The sequence below is a fragment of the Cyprinus carpio genome, chromosome B13, assembly GCF_018340385.1.
Source record: "Cyprinus carpio isolate SPL01 chromosome B13, ASM1834038v1, whole genome shotgun sequence".
In the NCBI taxonomy this organism is placed as follows: Eukaryota; Metazoa; Chordata; class Actinopteri; order Cypriniformes; family Cyprinidae; genus Cyprinus; species Cyprinus carpio.
Window position 1 is genome coordinate 31,146,991 of NC_056609.1, and position 24,062 is coordinate 31,171,052.

Consider the following 24,062-nt stretch of genomic DNA (forward strand, 5'->3'; position numbering starts at 1 on the left):
AGGAGCATTTATATGAATTTTGCATGTTGCATCTGCAAATACACAAGATCTTCACTACAAACCTCCAAAATAAGATTTGGGTTTAACTAGAAGAGCTATAACAAAAACAATCACTACTTAACTCTTTAAAAAAAAAAAAAAATCATTTATGCTGCGATGCATTTAGTTAAAAAATGTAAGTGCAATGTTCAGTTGTAAAGAGATACTTTCAAGAAATGTATTATATTTTAATTTGATTAAAATATAACAAATTATGACAAAAAATGTATACAAATATAATCAGTCTTTATTTCTTTAAATAATTAAATAAATGTAAATATTGACTAAATATGAAAAAAAAAAAAAAAAATGCTGTGCAGCATTTATTTTTTTAATAAAATTTAGAAAAAAGTTAATGTGATTTAAAATGCAATGTTCTGTTGTAAAGAGATGACGTTCAAGAAATTTTAATTATATTTAAATTTGATAACATTTCAGAATATTGATTTAACTGATTAGACATGCATTTTGATGATTAAAATTTATTTAACCCATTAAAATAGAAATGTGTGTGTACTGTAATCCCTACAGTGATTCTCTCATAATACTGATCAAAATATGAATTCTTCAATTGACGCAGATCTCACACACAGTGTTTCATCGGTGTCACGTGACAGGAAGTAGCGACTGGATCATTGATCTGAATCAGAGCCGATCAGACCTCAACACAAAAACACACATCAATTTTAGGACACAAGGGATTATGGGAAACAGATCCTCTCCGAACACGAGATCTCCAGAACATCACTGATAAAACTACACATAAACAAAACTAAACACAGCCTGAAACACTTACAACATGTGTGTTCTTCCTTGTTTAAACTCATTTATATAAAAAGTGTAAAATCAGTGATGTGTGATTATGATTTTCTAGCAATTAAACATCAAAACTGCATAGTAGAATTTATTATATATAATAAAAATTATAATTGATATTATTAAATTAACATATAAATGTATCTTATATATACTATATTCTAGAAATATACAAAATAAATATACAAAAATAAAATATAACAAACAATTTTATATATTATTATTAAATAATAAATGTATTATTTAAAATTTAATACATATACACACACATATATATATAAACAAAATTATATATATGTGACATACAACGTATTTATTTATACATTTATATATCTAAAGAAATTCTGAAAACAAAAATAAACTAAATTATGTACTTATATTTCCCATAAACTAAAGCAGAAAAAAAATAGTTTCAAATATAAGACGACAGCAAATCAACCCGCTTTGCACTCTTACTGTACTTCCATGAGATGAGTTCTGATATTACTGTAGTGGAGGAGACCAAAACAAATCAAAATGACTTTAAACCAGATAAATCTGACAACAGTTTAACTTTAACTTGCGCCACCAGACATCATGTGTCTCTGTGTGTGTGTGTGTGTGTGTGTGTGTGTGTGTGTGCGTGTGTGTGTGAGTGAGAGAGAGAGAGAGTGTGTGTGTGTGTGTGTGTGAGAGAGAGAGAGAGAGTGTATATGTGTGTGTGTGTGTGTGTGTGTGTGTGTGTGTGTGAGAGAGTGTGTGTGTGTGTGTGTGAGAGAGAGAGCGAGAGTGTGTGAGAGAGAGTGTGTGTGTGTGTGTGTGTGTGTGTGTGTGTGTGTGAGAGAGAGAGAGAGAGAGAGATAGTGTGTGTGTGAGAGAGAGTGAGTGAGTGTGTGTGTGAGAGAGAAAGAGAGTGTGTGTGTGAGAGTGAGTGAGAATGTGTGTGTGGGAGAGAGAGTGTGTGTGTGTGTGTGTGTGTGTGTGTGTGTGTGTGTGTGTGTGTGAGCGGTGAGTGCGTGTGAGAGTGTGTGTGCTGAACACAATCAACAGTAATAGTGAATCGTTTGGGTTGAACAAAAAACACAAGCTTTATATTTCTAAAAATTTCCAAAAATGTTCAGTTTGCATCTACATTGCTCATCTACAACACACACACACAAAACACACACACACACGCACATGCACGCACACACACGCACACACACAACAACAGTCAAATAACCAATCTACTGATGTTTGAATGTGCAGTTTACAGCAATAACACACTGAGTGAACGTTCAATCCAGCAGCTCTCCTGAAGACACTCATCCTCCTCTAATGACTCCAGATCAATACAGAACAACACTGAGGCGGTTAATAGAGCTTCAACTAACCAACATCCTCCTGCAGAACAACACAACAGCTCGCCCACCGCTGCTAATGCTCTCATGGACGCTGTGGGTTCATTTCCTCTCATTTCTCCTCTAAATCTACTTCAGTCCAAATGGTTTTAATAGTTATTTAACTTCCCAACACATCCGGAGGCCAGGAATTGAATTACTAGTGATTTCAGTGTAGAATCTAGATGAAGAAGCTGGAGTATACAGCAGAAACACACGGTGAAGGAGCACACCAGAGACCTGCAGAAGAGCGTTTCACAAAGAATACACTGCGTTTCATGTCAGACTCGCACGCAAACATTAAGAGAAATATACTAAAGACTCGCTTTATAAAACATCATCATGAAAACCACTTCCTGAATGTTGTTCTAACAGCCGATAGGAAACGCATGTGTGTGTTAATGTTATTAATGCTAAACGGGTGTGTTCTGATTAGCACCAAACATTCTAATAAAATTAAACTCTAGAAATACAGTTACCTTCAATACAGCACTTCAATTCAAAACACACAGCCATAACATCCATGACACATAAATGGGATTTACTACACAAAATGTCACATACTTTGACCATTTTTGACTAAAAAAGTAGAGCTGCACAATTAATCAGTTTCAAATCATGATACAATAAGGACTAGAGTCTGAGATTATTAATCCATAAGGAGCATTTATATGAATTTTGCATGTTGCATCTGCAAATACACAAGATCTTCACTACAAACCTCCAAAATAAGATTTGGGTTTAACTAGAAGAGCTATAACAAAAACAATCACTACTTAACTCTTTAAAAAAAAAAAAAAAATCATTTATGCTGCGATGCATTTAGTTAAAAAATGTAAGTGCAATGTTCAGTTGTAAAGAGATACTTTCAAGAAATGTATTATATTTTTAATTTGATTAAAATATAAACAAATTATGACAAAAAAATGTATACAAATATAATCAGTCTTTATTTCTTTAAATAATTAAATAAATGTAAATATTGACTAAATATGTAAAAAAAAAAAAAAAAATGCTGTGCTTATTTTTTTAATAAAATTTAGAAAAAAAGGTTAATGTGATGATTTAAAATGCAATGTTCTGTTGTAAACGAGATGACGTTCAAGAAATTTTAATTATATTTAAATTTGATAACATTTCAGAATATTGATTTAACTGATTAGACATGCATTTTTGATGATTAAAATTTATTTAACCCATTAAAATAGAAATGTGTGTGTACTGTAAATCCCTACAGTGATTCTCTCATAATACTGATCAAAATATGAATTCTTCAATTGACGCAGATCTCACACACAGTGTTTCATCGGTGTCACGTGACAGGAAGTAGCGACTGGATCATTGATCTGAATCAGAGCCGATCAGACCTCAACACAAAAACACACATCAATTTTAGGACACAAGGGATTATGGGAAACAGATCCTCTCCGAACACGAGATCTCCAGAACATCACTGATAAAACTACACATAAACAAAACTAAACACAGCCTGAAACACTTACAACATGTGTGTTCTTCCTTGTTTAAACTCATTTATATAAAAAGTGTAAAATCAGTGATGTGTGATTATGATTTTCTAGCAATTTAAACATCAAAACTGCATAGTAGAATTTATTATATATAATAAAAATTATAATTGATATTATTAAATTAACATATAAATGTATCTTATATATACTATATTCTAGAAATATACAAAATAAATATACAAAAATAAAAATATAACAAACAATTTTATATATTATTATTAAATAATAAATGTATTATTTAAAATTAATACATATACACACACATATATATATAAACAAAATTATATATATGACATACAACGTATTTATTTATACATTTATATATCTAAAGAAATTCTGAAAACAAAAATAAACTAAATTATGTACTTATATTTCCCATAAACTAAAGCAGAAAAATAGAATAGTTTTCCAAATATAAGACGACAGCAAATCAACCCGCTTTGCACTCTTACTGTACTTCCATGAGATGAGTTCTGATATTACTGTAGTGGATGAGACCAAAACGAATCAAAATGACTTTAAACCAGATAAATCTGACAACAGTTTAACTTTAACTTGCGCCACCAGACATCATGTGTCTCTGTGTGTGTGTGTGTGTGTGTGTGTGTAAGAGTGTGTGTGTCTGTAAGAGTGTGTGTGTGTGTGTGTGTGTCTGTATGTATGTGTGCGCGTGTGTGTGTGTGAGTGCGTGTCTGTGTGAGAGTGTGTGTGTGTGTGTGTGTGTGTGTGTGTGTGTGTGTGTGTGTGTGTGCGCATCATGACTGGCAGGTGGGCAGTTCTCTGAGACAATCACAGGCTTAAGTCAGAAAGAGAGCAGACTTTTGGGAAGTGGGGCTCGTCCCCGTTTCATACATCCTTCCAGACCTACTTATTCTACATGCCCCATATACACACACACACACACGTTACAGAGAGAGACAGAAATAACTGTGGCCTGATGTATACCATTCATGTTATAAACGATGAATGATACAGTGATGTTAGACCTTGATCACACCGCTAATACAATCATCTGAATAACATTTCTGTTGTATTTTATATTATAAATTTAAACAAAACAAAATTAAATAAACCAAAATTAAATAAAATAGCACCTGTCTAAGGGGGACTACATACATACACTCTCTTTCAATACTCTGGATGCAGTTTAGTTTTGGTATTCAAACACAGCGAGACTTTGAGTGACAACAGCAATGCACTGAAACCCAGCACTGACTGAATGAATGCAAGCATGACACTAAAATTAATAAAGATATGGAAAAAGAAAAGAAACTATTCAATGCCGTGGATGATGTGACCTACCAAATTAACCAAATATTAGACCGTGTGCATGAGATGAGCAGATCATGGCTGGAACAGCAGCAGGCTACAGACGTGTGTAGAATTACAGGCCTAAACTCTACACAGCTCATTACATCCCTCTCACGCAGAGAGGCATTCTGGGTAGAGTGGCGTTTAACACTGAGCCTGACACACTGAGTAATTGAGGATAAAATTACTCCTCGCTGCTGTTTCTAGGTGTGAAACAGTGATCTGTTAGAGTGAGCGCGTCTGATCGTCACACACAGAGAACTCTGGGTAACGCTCGTTCTCCATACATGGGCACCGGCCCGTGCCAAACGCTGGAATACTGACGCCGCTCCAGAAGATTTCTGTAATGCTTCCACGGACTTCCCATGAATGAAGAAAGCCAGACACACACACACACACACTTCCCAGCGCTCAGAGCCCAGGTGCTACATCAAAAACTACAAGCTCAACTGTAATGAATCCAACAGACACACAGCTTTCATTCCACTGAAGCATTCTGGGAACTACAGTACGACCGCGCTACATTAGACTGAGCATAACGTCACAGCATTAGGAGATTTAAGTCATAATATTTTGATTTAAAAAAAAGTCAAAATTATGAGAATAATGTCAAAAATTTAAGACAAAAAGAATAAAGTTGCAGAAAAATGAGATTAATTTGAGATTGTTTTGAGAGTCAAAAATATGAGAATAAACTCAAATCTAGGCTGTTGCAAAAAAGTTAACAAATCAAAATTACGAGAATAAAGTCAAAAATTTTAAATAACAAGAATAAAGTTGTAACAATATAAGATTAAAATCAAACTACAAATTCCTAAAATAAACTCGAAAATTAAGATAAGAATAAAAAGTCATATTTTTAAGAAAAAGCAGGAATGAGATCAAAAGTCTAAGTCATATTTTTTAGAAAAAGTCAAAATTACCTGATTAAAAACTTAGATAATTGAGAATAGTCACAGCAATGTGAGATTAAAGTCATATTTGGAAGAAAAAAAAAATCAAATAAATAAATTACGAGAAAACAGTCAAATATCTAACAACAAAAAGTCGCAATGTTTAGAGAAAGTCAAAATTATTCGAATCAAGTCAAAAATCTTAGGTAACAGGAATTGTCACAGAAATATGATTAAAGTCATATTTTGGAAAAACGTTAAAATGATAAGAATGAAAAGTCATAATATTTTGATAAAAGACAAAAATCTAAGATAACTAGAATAGTTCCATCGATATTAAAGTCACATTATGAAAAAAGTCATCAAAATTGCAAAAAAAAAAAAAAAAAAAAAAGTAAAATAGCAGTCATAGCAATGACTAACTACTACTACTAAAAAATGAGAAAAAGTAAAAAAGTATCTTTTTTAATATGCACTAAAACAGAGTCATTCTAAAGGCTGTTTACTAAAAAAGAAAAAATACACAAAATCTAAAGTGTGTTGTGATTGGTCAGTTCAGCGGTGATCTAGTAACAGCTGGTCACTGCACAGTATCTTAGAGAACAACTACTAACCTAGTTAATATGAGACAGCACTAGATCAGCCAGTGAAGGACGACACCAGCGCATCTGATTCACTACATCACGTTTTCAGTAACATTTGTGTTCTGGTTATTACTACATGAAGTCTCTTAATGACATCACATGCTTTTTCTCGCTTTTACTACTTCTTTTACACCACGTTTACATTCCTGAGGAAAGGCAAGTTCAAACCTGCACGAGTTCTGCTTCTCTGAGCTGATCGCAGCTCTTACACTGACACACAGCTGGTACATCAAACTAAATACATTTTAGTGAAAAATAATAGAATAAAATAAAATATTAGATACCATAAATGTAAAAAAAAAAAAAAAAACTTTTGGAAATTAACAAACAAAAATTAAGTTTAATTACTAAAATTACTTAAACTAAAACAGAAATTAATTAAAGCCAATTAAAAATATTTGGAAAAAAAAAAAGAAAAGAAAAGAAAAAAGAAAATATTCAATGAAAACCATAAACTTAAAAAAAAATCTAATGAAATTTAACAAACAAAAATTAAGTTTAGGTACTAAAATATCCTAAACTAACACAGAAACAAATGAAAGCCAATTAAAAATATTTTAAAAAGTAAATAAATATGAAAACATATTGGAATAACAAAAGGTTAAAATTAAAAGAAAAACTAAATATAAAAATAAAAACTGATTCTAAATTTTAATACAAATATATTAACAAAAGTAACAATTTAAAATTTATAAAATAAAATTAAAATTAAAACAACAAAAATAAAGCAAAAAAAAATAAGATTAAAACCTTAAACAAAAAATTTAAACGAAAAACTTTCTAAAAAAGTAGGTTTAATTTGAAGTAGTAAAATTGTTAAAAATCATAAAAATGTAAAATTATTTAAAAATAATACAAAAATGTTAAGAATTACTAAAATTAAAATGAAAACTGAAAATATACAAATAAAAAGCGGATTCAAAATATTAATAAATGCTATTCGTCTGTGAATCCTGAAAAATAAAATGCATCACGGTTTCCACAATAAATATTGTGCAGCACAACAGTTTTTAACATTGATAACAATAAATGTTTCTTAAGCAGCAAATCATCATGTAAGAATGAATTCTGAACCTGACACTGAAGACTGGAGTAATGATGCTGAAAATACAGCTGCACATCACAGAAATACATTACAGTTTAACAGAGATTCACACAGAAAACAGCTGTTTTAGATTCTAATAATATTTTTATTGTATTTGTGATCAATTAAGACTTTCAAAAACATTTTAAAAAAATGTTTTTGACTTTTTTGAAAAACATGCAATTCTCACTTTCTCTTTACATTGTTTACAATGTTTTATTTAATTATTTTTTATTTAATTTACATACAGTAACTTATAGTAATGAAGATTGAGGGAAATACGTGGAAATAACTGTCACGAAAACAATGCAAAGACAGTCTTAACGATCCTAAAACCTATTCTTAACTTTCTTTATTAAAAATACTTTATTTTTCTTCTTTTGATGTAGGGCTGAAATATGAGCCAGGCATGTGTTTTTTGACAGGTGTCGTGAGATTCTCAGCACAAACAGCAGTTCAGAGGAGAAATGCATGTTTTACAGGTTTCTGCATATTGAATTACAGCATTTCTGTTTGGTTTGACACGTCAAAAAGCAACATCAATGTTTAATGAAAACTACAGCCAAAGCCACAGGACCAGGGCGTTTCACTACAGGACTCCGCATTACAAGACACACAGACCCATCAAACCATATTCAGCCTGCATTACCCCACGTGCACTCCAGTATGAAAGTCACTGGAGAATAAATAAACACCTGACTATCACTGGGACAAATCCACTGATAACCATGCTCTTCAGCAGATCAGCTATCTGTCTGTTTGAAAGCATCCTCAATGTGCAAAAACATTTGAGCACTAGTCATGACCTACTTAACTAACACCACTTATAACTGGTGTTTTCACTACTTGTCTCTTAAAGGGATAAGGATAAAATTCTGTCAGTTGGTGGTAACCACTGATGTCAATGGCTACCAGCAACTGTTGGTTCCCAACATCCTTCAAAATAACTATTTTTGTGTGAATTGTCTCTTTAAGAGAGCTATGAACCTGGTTTGTTATTAGTATACAGTAAGTACATACTGGCAGAATACTTTGGAAATTTCTTTTATCGTTCTCCATTTCCCATTGTCATTATTCTAAAGTGTTCTGGCCCTTTTAACGAACCACATGGTGGAAAATATTAACCGCGCCTTGTGCATCAGGCATGATCAGACACCAACTCAGAATCGGCTAAAACAACCATCAGTTCCTGTGAATTTCTTCTTAATTGACCAAAAAAAAAAAAAAAAAGAGGAAAAATCAACACACCCATATTTCTCTTCTAGTAAAGGGCCAGCACTGCAGCATCATTAACAAAACAAACTCCTATAGGACAACCATTCAGACATCTGAGCAGAAATATAATAGATAAAATAAAAGTTTCTCTTTAAAATCAAATTCAAGACTTTTTATGATAGGAGTTGTATAATGTTCTTTTCTTCCTGTGACGGGGTGTTCAGAGAGAAAATATGAGAGTTTACATTGATTTAAATGCCAGATATTGTTTATTGTGTAACCAAAATAACAGCCAGGGAGAAAATTTATGCATAAGGAATTTTTAATTATTAACAAGTCAGAAATTCGCCAGGACTCTTGTTTTGAGATGCATCTATGCTTTACTTCAGCTGCTCATTCAATAAAGATAAGAGACATGAAATATGCATCTTATAACAAAACACAACATATTATAATACAGGGCTGGGCGATATGCCCAAAAAATTATCATAATATATTTTTTTTTATATCAGTCTTTTTTTTTTTTTTTTCAAGCATACCATAAAAAGTGTACAATATGTACAACATAAGACAATAATCGAAAGAAAATTGATAATCAAACAATGATTGTCGATATCGATAATTATCACGATAAATGTCAAACTGTATTTATTTCAAGTTTAAAGGCAGATTTTGCTCCAGTGTGAAAGTTGTAAACAGCAGACGGTTAATTGTGGTTTTAAACTATTGTTTATGGTCAGAAAATGACAAACACTTCACGTTTTTGAATTCTTTACACTTTTCCAATGATTTTTCCTTAAAATAAATATATAAAAACACACCAAAAAAAATTCTTAGTTCTGTTCTAATTTTATTTACCAATGTATTCTTATCAATGTGTAAAATGTGTTTAAAAAATACTTATGTAAAATGTATTCTTATTATTCCAAGCATATTTATTTATTATACTGTAATCATATTTATTATCTGATTATTTTCACGTTCGGAAGTATTGTTCTTTTAAATACTTTCCAGCATTTCAGAAATAAATATGTATGCAAGTTACACCGAAGTACAACGTTACCTTACGGTGTCCGGGAGTGCTCAAAAAGGGTTTAAACACTGAATTTTGAATCGATTTCTTCTCATAAACTCAGAGATGTGGATTCGGACGGCGATTAAATCACTACATGACCTCGGTGTTTGTCAAAAAATGGCCCCCTGAGAAACAATTTCCATCCGAATATGGCTTTAGAAATACTCATCTGATGGTAGATTGAGTTAGAACGCAGATGTAGATTTATGTTCGTTATCAAAATCAGTAATATCTGTAAAAATTAAAACCTCCTGTTTGTCAGCGCTGTATCATCTGGCAGTAAACAGAGTTATTTGTGATCTTTATACTTTTATACTGAACTTCTCAGTGAGTAACGCATCTGAAGACGTCACATCATCTCAGAAGGATCCATTTCAAACACTCGACTGATCGATCGATTAAAATATTTAAACGCGATTAACTGCATGATCGTCATGAGTTAACTCGTGATTAATCTCAACTTAACTGCACATTTTTATCTGTTCTAAATGTACTTTAAATTAATACTTTTCAAGTTTTTAATACTCTAATCAACATGGGCAGATAAGGATGCTTTATGTAATATATGTTTATTATTAGTGAAACCATAGTCAACAGAGCGTGAAGACGAGACATGTTTCAAAGGTCACAGATGTTTGTTAAAGAACTTGTTCATGTCTATTAGATACATGAAAAAAGATCATAGAAATACCAGGTTCCCATTACTCCTCTTTCTTTGCACTGAGCGATTCATTTACTTACACAAGCCTGTTTACATTATTTGCAGCACAGGGAAGCTCAGTTCTTCTGAACATGTACATTTAATATTTATTATTACATTTGTTTGCCTCTCTGTGCCCACATACTGTATTTTGATGCAACTAAATTCTCAATAAAACTGTTTACATTTAAATATTTCATCACACGTTAATAAAATTAGTGCTGTTAAAATGAATTTGCGTTAACATTAATTCTGACAGCCCTAATATGTCAAGATAACCTGATCACAAAAGCAAGGCTGAAATATAATAATTAGTGTTGGGAATTGTAGAATTTATCCGGTTCCGGTTCTGCCTAACGGTTCCGGTTCCATTAAAATCATTAAACAACTATTAAAAAAAAACAGTGGTAAGGAAAAATGCACAATACTCAACTACTCAATGCTCAATACTGTTTATTACTTACTGTCAACTTAATTTAAAGGTTGGCAATCTCAAAATTCAACATATATATTACAATATACAAATTTTCCGGTTCCGATTCAATTTAAATAAACTATTATTATGTTTTTTACTATTTTACCTTCATTGAATGTAGTGTTGCTGGAAGGTAGTAAGTAATGTTGAGTAATGCTACTCCATCAATCAGCATGTGCTTCAAAGTTGATGTTTTTTACACTATCAATAACATTTAGCTTTTCAAGCAGGAATAAGCTGCTTGGCCAAATAGTCCCTCGAGGGCTAAGACACTTGTTCATATCCCTAAATTAATGAAATATAAACTGTTATACTTATAACCATGTATACACACACTCCATAAACACACACCGAAACTTAGAAATTGCTCCTGGTTCCGGTTCTTTTCAAAAAACTAAGCCGGTTCTGAATAAGAACCGGTTCTCGGTTCCCAATCCTAATAATAATAGACAGTCATTATCAATTCTATTAGCTCTGTTTCTAGAAATCTCTGTGTTTCTCTCCACACAACCCACACACGGCTCAGAGGAACATTGGTGGTGACTGTAATTCCCAAAGCCACTTCAGATAATGGCTCGTGCTCATTTACGATGCAGCTCACGATAATGTAAAATCCATTATCAATAATCATAATAGCTGCCCAGATACGTTCTGAATCGAGAGGACCCTTATTCTTCAATCAGCTCCTGCTTTAGAAAATCTGATTGTATGATTCTGAGCACAAAACTCATGAAAACAGCATCTTCAGCTCATGTGCGCTCGGACTCTATTGATAAAAACACTCATCACAGGCTGAATGACCCTCAGATCCAAAAATACGATCACACTACATTCATACTCCGAATGACACTGAGAATCACAACACACGCATGTGCAGAATGAATGGAAAGATGTCTAACAAATAGAGCATGCAACACAGATGGACGCTGATAAGATGAGTTATTTATAACAGGAATCTCATCTTGACTGATCTAGATGGGGTTTGTGGATAAACAGCATTATGAAGTACATCTGAAACGAGACGCCACGCAAGCAGACAGAAATAATGAGCTATCGAGAGACTCGAAAAGAAACGAGAGGAAAGGAGGGTATGAAGTGAAGAACCGGCCCGGATCTCTGCTCAAACCTGAAGACCTGTCTACTCACGTTTTTGTTAAGTGTGAAAATGTTAATGTTCTTTGACTGTTCAAAACATTTAAGTGTTTTGAAAACGTTTCCTCTTGGTCATGCAAACATTCCATTTTATCATTTTGCAAATATTAAAATGGAACGTTACTTTTGAATGTTTTCTGAACATTCCGAAAAACAAGTAGTAACATTTAAAAAACGTGCAACTAAAATGTTTTGGAAAACGTTCTGTGATGTATAAATCATGTATAAATCATGTGTTCTGAGCACATTATTAAAGTCCAGATAAATTTTAACAAATGCTCTATTAATGTTACTATGCGAACCTTTCCAGAACGTTGTGAGAACGTTACCTGTTAGCTGGGACTGCATTACAGAATAACCAATTTTCTGATCAGAAATATAATCAAAAATTTGTCATTAAATGATAGGCTTCTCTTCTTACTGTTCCAGCAACATTTAGCAAAAAAAATCACCATCACATGCATCCTACACAGAAATTACAATCCCAGAATGCACAGCAGCAAGCTTGGTGAAAAAATATGGAAAGATGGTGAACACAGCAAGATAAATGTTGAAATGTTCAATGTTGCATGGGGAAAAGATTATTAAAATGAATTAACATTAGGGGTGGGCGATATTTCAAAAATATCATATCAAGGTTTTTTTTAGAAATATCACTATTCTATCACAATTCTTTGTCATATTGGTTTAACTATTTTGCAAAATGTCTGAGCATTACAGCCAAACTAATTTCCCCATTATAAAGACAAAGCTTTTTCAAGATGACAAAATAAAAAATGGAGGATATTTAGGACAAAGTGGGTGAAGAAAAATCATTCTTTTATCTTTGTTATTAAAAAATAAGAACAAAGATACACATTACAAATACACATAATATACAAATAAAACAAACTGTGTTTTATTTTCAGGTACAACAGGTGTAATAGGCTTTAAAGCAGATGCAAATAATGTACTTCTGTGATTGTGAATAAGTGCAGTGTCCCGTGAGAGGAACTCTACTGCATATTTCTTCGGCACCAGATAGAATGTGCGCTGTAGCGCGATACTAACATATATACTCAGCGCCAGAACCGCAGCTGATAGAATAGTATCTGTAGCGCGATACTACCATATTTCTTCAAAAGCAGATCGTATACCCCTAATTAACATGTTAACATTTTTATTTGCCAAATTAAAGCTCGGTTTAACGTTTGAAAATTTAGAAGTAAATATTAGTATTGTAATCTTACAGTAAAACTACATTTTATTATTTAATTTACAACATTACAATATATTTATTTTTGTCTAATATTTTTATTTCATAATAAAAATCACTTAAATTATTACAGCCATATTTAATGGGTCAAAATTAATGTGAACACGGCCTATCAAAACTATCAAAGTAAACCAGTATGAACTCCCAAATTTTATGTTTTTCCTAAATTGTTCTGGCCTAAAAGGACACTTCAGAGTAAAGAATAATTTTTCAGCTTTTTAAAAATTCATTTTTATTTTCTATCTACATGCAACTGCCGACAAAATCACTCCACTAACTCTAAAATGATTTGTTATTTCCAAATATATCCATCCAAGTCACCAGGTAAAAAATTCCTTTGTTTTATATCACAATATATAATCTCAAAATATCACAGTATCATTTTATTCCACACTGCTCTACAGTGTCAACAGCTCACTAGGATCTGAAGCAGAGCTATTATCTCAACTTATCATCTTACATATGATAACATTTCCAATTGAAGCCACCTGATATCATCACTGCTGCAGCTGTTCTGTTATTATAACCCAGTAGCGGAGCACAAATAAAGCAGCGAGTCAGTGTCAACAATTACCATCATCAGATAAGACTCATGTTCATACACACCTTCCTCCAGTGACAAAGTCCATCTCCTGTTGTCTCTCACATCAAAATCCAGACACATATTTGTTTAGAGCTGTTTAAACGCTGCTTGATCTGTGCAGATTTCTCTCCTGATTCACACCAGAACACTTTTTCACTGGAGGAAGAGTTATTATGGATTATGGACTCTATGTATTTGAGTTAAAATCGTCTTAATGCTGGATGTGTTTCATCTTTTGTCTTCTCCAGATGTTAACTGATGGAATGTAGTGCTGTGGATTACTTGTGGATTATTGTGATGTTTTTATCAGCTGTTTGGACTCTGACGGCACCCATTCACTGCAGAGCATCCATTGATGCAATGCTACACTTCTACAAACCTGATGAAGACACAAACTTGATCGTGAGGTGAAATGTCCCGTTTTTGTGAGACTATAGCTACTCTGATCTCAATGACCTCACACTATCCAGAGCCTATTTGCCTATCAGATATTAAACCACATTTAAGTGCGTAATCTCAGCACCTGTGCAGTCCGGTCGATCCACCTGGACGCCATCCAGACCAGCTGATTTCCATAAAGGGAAGTCATTTATTTATCCTGAAGAGCATTACGGCTTTTTTAGTCCCCCATCTTCCCAGAAGCACTTCAAGAGCATCTGATCAAGAAGAAACCGGGGGGGAAATAACTACAGGAGACGACTTCAACCGCTTTATAACAGCACTTGCCAAAAACCGTGGAAGCCGTCCAGCCCTAAACACCTCATCTTGTGATTGCTGACAAAGGCCTCATTTACTCCATTCACGTAATTTGAAAAATCCTTGCATTTGTGGCTTGCGTGGCACAAAAGGCCCATTGAGGGACGAGACGAGACGTCTGAACGTGTTAAATGTTTAGGTGTAATTGTGCATGCCTGCTGGTTTTGGCCGCGCTCTCGTGTAAAACAAGTAATGGACAAACAGCGATATTCATAAGAGAGCAGTTCAGCGGTCATGACAGGCCAACTATTTATAACTCTAAAGATAGTACGTGACAGTTCCTCTCCACATGCGTAAGAAAACAGTAGAGGGCTCTTCGCAATCACATAAACAGATCTGGCCTAAACTTCTCACGAAGAATTACAGCCAAAGACCTGACTGCGAAGCACTGGCAAGCAAGCATTTGAATATCTTTAATGGTTCAGATAACTTAAGCACCTTGTACTTTACTATTGTTTATTCAGAGGAATTCATTTGCTTAAACCCCAACTCGCCCTGATCCACCACAGGTTTGCGTAATCATTTCCATAGAGCACAATAACAGGTGAGATTTCTATTAAGCTACGGAATCAGGAGTGATCATGAGCTATACAGCTTTTTTACAGTTTGAGAGCACAGAAGATAAAGCGCTTGCTGTAAATACGACTGAGGGTCACAGATCGGCTTGTGCGTGACGGATCAGGCGTATGAGAGCATCCTTTCTCTGCCTGATCTCCGACGACCCCAGTGTGACACACGTTAGTGCACAAGCAGCGATTCTCGATCAGAAAAGTTGTGTAACACAGTCTCTAGCATTAAACAAGGCTCTCGCACCCTATAACCCACTCATTTCCATTAGATTTTCATTTGGGATTACTGGAGTCTGAATGGGTGTCGCACTCACAATGACTAAAGAATATACACTGTTAAGACAAAAAAGTTCCAGGATATTATCTATTGATTTTACAGACATTTCCGTCAACCTAAAACACACTTAAACACAGATTCTAAATACAGGAAAAACACAGGAGAAAAAAATCAATACGGAATATTCCTTATTTTTAAAGATTTTTTTAGAGTGTGTATCGTAATAATAAATTGTAATAATATTAAATAATTTATTTAGATTGTCATATATATATATATATATATATATATATATATATATATATATATATATATATATATATATATATATATATATACAAAAAGTTTGTTTGACTGTCTTTAGGAGAAAAACTTATTTTTCCACTTACAAACAAAAATAATGTCAGACAAACTTGAGAGACATATTTTGCAACATCCATCCGTGTTATTCATAACCAGTACACCCCTTAACTGTCACCCCCATTTTTTAAAATAGGCATTAAAGTGCACTATCCAAACTTAAATTGTTGTATTTTATGAACACTTTGGAATATAGACCTAAGGTTGGTCTCTTTTTAAAGAAAAAAAATTAGCAGATTTTGGCAAAAAAAATTTTTTCAAAAAAATAAAGTAGCAAAAAGTTATAGAAGTTTAAATGTACTGTAAATAAAATGCGCTACATTAATTTTATTTTATTTTATTTATTATAAATATTTTACATAACAGGTTTTACTCTAAAATTGGTATAAAATTAAAGCCTTGTGTCTAAAAAAGGTATGTTCCAAATTTGAAGTTGATATGAAAAAAATTGAGGTTCCTGTGAGAGTTTATTGAGGGCGTCATACCACAAACAGCCACCGGGAGCCATCAAAACTCCTTTGAATTCTGTTTAATGAATTTTTCCCTAGAGTTCTCTGTCAATTTTACTTCAATACTCAAAATAACCACCAAATATGGAATACTGCGACTGAGACCTTTCCAATGATATGTTTGTTGCCAAGATTATAAAAAGTTTTGATTCTAAAAGACCGTAATGCATTTTGTAATATGACACTTGACACCGCCCACTAAGGGAAGGAGACCGCCATAAGATTTTAAAGTACCATTTCCATGGTAACACAAGTCCGATTTCAAAATGGTTTTCATAGGCTTTCAAATGATATATAATTTATGATGATTACTAAAAGATTTATAGAGAAAAAGGACAACAACAAAAAAGAGCGCCAAGCGTCCCACAGGTGGGACGGTGACAGTTAAAGGGTTAACCATAACCAGTTTGAACTGCTAATCAATCTATCAATCAGACTGATCAATACAGCATCAGACACTGTTGGGAAACAACGTGGAAACTTTCCATTCGGGATTTTAAATATAGATTTGCGATATAGAATCTAAATATAGATTCACAGAGCATATAATAATTATTATTTAAAGAAAACCACATATATACTTTACACAATTAATAAAGTCTTCGCAACTCGAGAGACACGTTTACTAACATCCCTGACAGTTAAACTAACAGGTGTGTTATCTAGTACTAACCAGTACAGTTTAACTAACCACTGGCCTTGACACAGCTGTCAATCAATCAATCAATCAATCTGATCAGTGCAGCTTCAGAAACCGTTAGAACCGTTAAACTCTGAGGAGAAACGAACAGCTTCACCATTCGGTTAATTCATGAACTACCATCATTTATCACCACACTTTACCTCAGGTTACTGCAGCAGGACTCACTTTAAGAGCACTAGTGTGGAGAAAAGACGAGTTTTTAGTAATAAAGCAGCGTTTTCGCTGGACTTACATCTTCGAACAGCGAGCCGACGTTGGCGGTGACCAGCAGGATTCCCGCGCCCTGCGCTGTCAGCTTCCCCGCCATCATTAATTAATTGGCGAGCCGGACTAATGAGCTAATTTGAGCTGTTTCTGGTTGTGGAGTCGAGCAGTGGTTCGTGGGGTTATCTAAACGCTGCGGGTTCGAGTCTCGATCAGCTGGGCTCCTGCATACTGCGCGTCCAGTACGCGAAATCAGAGCGCGCTGCGTGCTCAACGCGTTCGGGCTTCACTTCTCCGCCGTCTCCGTCATGATTTGAAGAGTTCCCCGGTTTAATCCACGGCGAGCGCCGGTCTGCGGAGCGCGTTTCGCTGGCGTTCGGTGCGCATTGCTCGCGTTTGTTGAGGGAGGACGCGCCGCTGCTGGAGAGAGTCCTGCGCTGGGCTGACGTCACGGAGCCAATGGGAAAACGAGGCTCTTAAAGGGGCAATGTGTTACGGTCGTTGCCGCTTTAAGTGCTATACGTTTCGATTGGCTTGACAGCGAGGGATTTAAACGGCAACATAACTGTGCCCCTTTAAGAACAGTGTGTGTGTGTGTGTGTGTGTGTGTGTGTGTGTGTGTGTGTGTGTGTGAGTGAGAGAGAGAGAGCAAGAGAGAGAGTTAGTGTGTGTGTGTGTGTGTGTGTGTGTTAGAGAGAGAGAAAGAGAGTTTGTGTGTGTGTGTGTAAATACAGTAAATACACGTTTAATGCTACAAGAGATTTTTATTTTTATAAAAAAAAATGTATTCTTCAAACTTTCTGTTCAACCGAGAAACTTGAAAAAATATATCCACAATATTAATCAATTTTATTAATAAATATTCCACAAAAATATTATGCAGCAACATTGATAATAAGAAATGTTAATTGACCACCAAAACAGCATATTAGAATAATTTCTTTACTTCGCCTGCAAAATAATAAATAAATGAATGTAACAATGGGAATATAAATAAAAGAATAAATGGCTTGCTAAAGCAAAACTTTTTTCATTAAATATAGTTCTGATATTATTTTTGTATGACCTTTATTTTTACTTTATTCTTTGTTGTTATTTTATTTATTTATCTATCAGTTATCATTATGTATCTTATTTATTTAAGTATTTATTTATTCATTCATTACAGGAAAAAAAAGAAGAAATCCTTTTAAAATATTTTGCAAAAGAAAACGGTTATTTTAAATTGTAGTACCATTTAAATTGTAGTACAAACAATGTTGACATTGTTTTGAATGGATTCAAATCTCTCATAAATGATCAGATCTCTTGATTGGCATGTTGCATGAATTCTTTGAAATAATCTTGAAGTGAATCACATAAGATAGTGTGTTTGAACGCTCTCATTTAATCTGAAGTGATGGGATTTCATGCCTTCTGTTTATTAACTATTACATCAGTCCATATATGACAGCAGGCTGGTGATGATTGTGTTGGAGACTAAAGCTGCCATGTGGCTCAGTGGCATTCGTTTGAGGAAAGCAGGAAATTATCACACCGCCACAACATATTCAAAGAGTCCACAGCTGGGACTGACAGCGCATGAGCCGCACGTGTGTGTGTGCGTGTGTGTGTGTGTGTGTGTGTGTGTGTGTGTGTGTGTGTGTGTGTGTGCGTGTGCGTGTGTGGTATTGTACTAGCCACAGGTTACACTTGATACGCCTGTGCAGGCTTGGATTTTACCTGCCTGGCATCCCAGAAAGCCATTTTGAAGGATGCCCACACTCCTGGAAATCTGTAAATATCAGTTTCCTCCAGTGAAAAAGTGTTCTGATCTGAATCAGGAGAGAAATCTGTGACACTTCAGACAGAGTTAAATATTCAAACGCATAAAACCAAGAAAAACAAACAAATACAATCAAATAAATACAAATCATTACAACTCCATTCAACTCTAGCCGAAATTCTTCTGTCATTGTATTACATCAGTGCACAGGGATGTAAAATAGGCCTACTCCCTTCTAGATGAGTCTCAGCAGAGTTTCTAATGGAGATTATTGCAAAATCAGGACGTTAATGCAAGCCATCTGACTTATTACACAACTACGTGCCAAATAAATAAACACATGGACAAGAAACCAGCACAGCTATTGAGACAATCATTAATTCTTAAAAATAAACGTGCTTGAAAGGCTTAAAACTATTTTTGGTTCCACAAAGAACCATTCAGTCAAAGGTTCTTTAAAGAACCATCTCTTTCTTACCTTTTTATAATCTGAAGAACCTTCTTTCACCAAAAAAAGAACCTTTTGTGAAACAGAAAGAGGTTTAAGGTTCTTTATGGAAGCATTTAGAGAAAAAAGTTTCTTCCATGGCATCGTGAAGCACCTTTATTTTTAAGAGACACAAATAATCACAGAATGAAAGAACCACACTGCAAAAAAAAAAATTGTTTCTTACTAAATGTTGTGGTATTGTCTTCCAATACAAATCTTATTATTAAATCAAAATACATTTACTTAAGAAACAAAATGACTTAACATATTAAGTCTTGTTTTCTAAAAAACGTATCAGATTTAAGTGAGTTTATGATTAAAGGAAATATCTATCAGTGGAGTCAGGAAAATAATCTTGTTTTCTCTTTGAATTAAGTTGATTTTTCTGACCCCGTTGGCAGATATTTGTTCTTATTTTAAGCATTTAAATATAGACTAATTTAAGAATGTATGGATATTTGTTTCTGGAAGACAAGACAAAAATACTGAAAAAGACTAATGTTTTGCAACGTACTCAGTATTTTTGTCTTGTTTTTCAGTGAAATATCTAAGCATTCTTAAACCAAGATTTACTTAAGATACAAAATAACAAATATGACCGATATAAATTCTTGTTTTCAGCCAAAATTATCTAAATGAAGTGAGTTTATGCAAATATCTGCCACAAAAATTTCCCTTTGAATGAAGTTAATTTTTCGTACCCCTTTTTTGGATATTTCTTAGTGTTTTAAGCATAAACTCACTTCATTTTCATACATTTTTCAGAAAGCAAGACTCAAGAATCTGATGTAGTTTTGCTTTTCAGGTAAAAGCATCTTGATTGAAGAATGTTTAGATGTACTCGAAAACAAGACAAAAATACTAAGACAGAGTCTTTTTCACATTCCTTCATAATAGTTCACAAGATATAAGTGATTTGATGACTAATGTTAGTGTTTTGCATTACACAAAGCTTTCGGTGAGGATATAATACGAATGTGGGCTGAACACACACGAGTCAGTGGAAATGGAAGTAAAAACACAGTGTGTAAAGGGGTTTGTCTCTCTGTGTAAACACTGATAACATTCCCAGGTAACGTGTTCATCCACTGCAAATACTACACTGCTTCCCAGAGCAGGATATCCCAGAGAGAAACACGGCAGGGCGGGGGGAGCCAGATAGAGACGTTTATTTTAGCATGCCTCTGTGTGTGTGTGTGTGTGTGTGTGTGTGTGTGTGTGTGTGTGTGTGTGTGTGTGTGTGTGTGTGTGTGTGTGTGTGTAAAAACACGCATGCGCTCGCACCCCGCCCACCACTGCTTGAGTAATGGAAAATTTGATGGAGGAATTCCAGTCTGGGAGAAAAAATTTGAACTTTCACCCTTCTCTCCGGTCCGACCAGATTTAACCGGCCAAAAATAGAAAAACCTGGAAATCAGCAGCAGCAAGTGTTTTCTCTGTGATTCAGCCCTTCTGAAAACACAATAAACACTTTCACTTGTGGATCTGAGTCAGAACTCGAGTAACGTGGGAAGCTGAGAGGCTTTGAGTCACATGTTAACGACACCCGATGCATTAGTTCAAGAAACACTGTTTGTGTTGCCACTTTTTCCTGTTGCTACATGGAACAACTATTCAGTCCACTGACTCTGTCTGGTTTGGCTAAATCTGAGCTTCCCTTGTTTTTAAAGACAATATAAAACGACAGTGACCACACATTTTACACATGATGTCATGCATTTCTCAGTGAAACAGGATATTCAATGAGGAAAAAGATGTAGGATAATAAAATAACACTTTTTGTAAATGCATTTCTTTTAAGACAGGTGATTGCTTTTTATCTCCAAATTCTGAGTTTATATCTAATAGTTCTAAGGCTTGTATTCACAAAACATTTTATCTCACCACTAAGAGTTCTCCTAAAAAGCAGAAAAGTTTTTAGCTAAGCACTTTCTCTTAAAAACCTATTCACAAAGCTGCCAAGACAAACTTTTAAGGAATAGACAGAAGTCTTAAGCTCAGAGTGAGGGGGCGGGGCTGACCTCGTTGCTATGGATGATGTCAGCGTGCTTAATAACTATGCACACAGTGATTGGCTGATAGCCTCTGTCAGACATTTATTCATAGAAATATTGTAGAGCGCAATATCATGTTGCCCTGTTCAAATAAAAGTTAAATGCTAATTTCCACATTCAAATAAAGATTTTAAAATGCAGGAAAGTGTCACTGATTAAACACGTTCAGCTTTTTGTCAGCCTCTTACATGTGTGCTTCTCAAAAACAGTTAGCGGATACGCATATAAACTGCCTTTTAATTAACAGAGTAGAATAATCATGGCTGACAGTAATACATGCAATCATAAAAAATAAAAAAAACTGGACACAAGCACAGCTGTTATTTCTTGCCCAACTGGTTTATGAAAATAAGGATATAATTAAAGGAAAATTAGGAGTTGGGATAACCTCCAAATGCAAAGGCGATACCTATTTAAAAGCTCATTATCATCAGATGTTTCTGAAATGTTTCTGTTCAGACGCAGATTGCCAGCGATAGCTTTTTTAGGAGAGTTTGTGGCTTGGTCTTGGTGACTTCGGACTCCTCTTCACTGCTCCTAATGTTTCACAGATTTAGGAGCTAGTTTTAGTGCTAAAAAGCTTTGTGCAATACTCTAAATACACTCAAAAATGTAGGAGTCCTGAATTTAGGACTGTCATGCCCATTATTTTTAAGATTTTCTCCTAAATCAGCAAGTTATGAGCTACTATTAGCCTTAAGAGGTTTTGTGAATACAGGCCCTGAGTTTATATCTCTCACACTTCTGAATTTATATATCATAATTCTGTCACGACACACACACACACGAGGATAACAGGAACTAAGGAGCAAGGAATATACTTTAATAGTCTTTAATCCATAAGACACAGGGAACATCGAGACAGCAGGGAACACATCCACGTAATGAGTAAACCAGACAAAAGGGAAACTGAACAGGCAGGAACTTAAATATAAGGGTAATTAATAGAACACAGCTGAACAATCATAATTAAACTAAACAAGGACAGGAAAATGACCAAAAAAGGAAACACAGGAAGGCACATGAGGAGCAAAACACACACAAAACATGAACCAGAATCTGACAATTTCTGAGTTTATATCTCGCAATTCTGCATTTATACCGAACAATTCTGAGTTCATAATGCTTCACACTGGTGGTTGAGGAGTCCCCCCCCCCATGCAAAGCACTTTGAGTATCCAGAAAAGCGCTATATACACTTAACAAAATTATAAACGCAACACTTTTGTTTTTGCCCCCATTTTTCATGAGCTGAACTCAAAGATCTAAGACTTTTTCTATGTACACAAAAGGCCTATTTCTCTCAAATATTGTGCACAAATCTGTCTAAATCTGTGTTAGTGAGCACTTCTCCTTAATCCTTCCACCTCACAGGTGTGGCATATCAAGATCATGATTAGACAGCATGAATATTACACAGGTGTGCCTTAGGCTGGCCACAATAAAAGGCCACTCAAAAATGTGCACTAACACAGATTTAGACAGATTTGTGAATAATATTTGAGAGAAATAGGCCTTTTGTGTACACCGAAAAAGATCTTTGAGTTCAGCTCATGAAAAATGGGGGCAAAAACAACAGTGCTGCGTTTATAATTTTGTTCAGTGTAAATGTAACAAATTATTATTATTATTATCATTATTATAAAACTAGAAACATTAAAAATTTGATTTAAATTAAATGTTAAATTAAATAAATATTATATAAAAAACAGCTAATTTTATTTCTGCTAACATTCTCATTTTTGTTTAGTTTAACCTGATGTAAAATAACTAATACAAAATGGAAATAAAAAAATTATAAAAACTATGTAGGCATATCTGAAAAACCAAAAACTAATAAAAATGAAAAAAAAAAAAAAAACTAAAACTAATAAATTAAAATGAAAACAGAAAATATGAAAAATAAGGCTAATTCAAACTATTAATAAAACTATAACAGTATCTCAACGCTACTAAAAGGACAGCATCTTCTGCAGAGTCTCTCTGTGTTTCTGTGATCCTGGAGATTCAGTGACTGAGAACAGAAGATTTTCCTCAGGGTTCGTTCTTTGAGTCTGTGTGGAGTGAATCAGAACAGACCCGTGTTCAGCTCGGCTCTCTGTGTCTATTTTCTGACTCTGGAGGCTCCAATTAACCTTGCATGTGATTTTAATTTGGCTGATGCACAAAGTCTCTGTTTCCAGTTATAGCTGAGCCGTAAATCGGTGACATATTTCTTCTATTCCTGCGGGTTTGAGCTCAGAGTG

General features: G+C 34.2%; 1 protein-coding gene across 1 annotated transcript in view; it reads right to left on the minus strand.

Moving 5' to 3' along the window:
• Positions 1 to 17,980, minus strand: part of LOC109099544 (inositol polyphosphate-5-phosphatase A-like) — a 223,909-nt gene extending 205,929 nt beyond the window's left edge. The window contains exon 1 of the mRNA XM_042737622.1: positions 17,536 to 17,980. Coding sequence (XP_042593556.1) covers positions 17,536 to 17,613 — 78 coding nt within the window. The 5' untranslated portion in view covers positions 17,614 to 17,980. The remainder of the gene's footprint in view (positions 1 to 17,535) is intronic.
• Between the last annotated feature and the right edge of the window lie 6,082 nt (positions 17,981 to 24,062).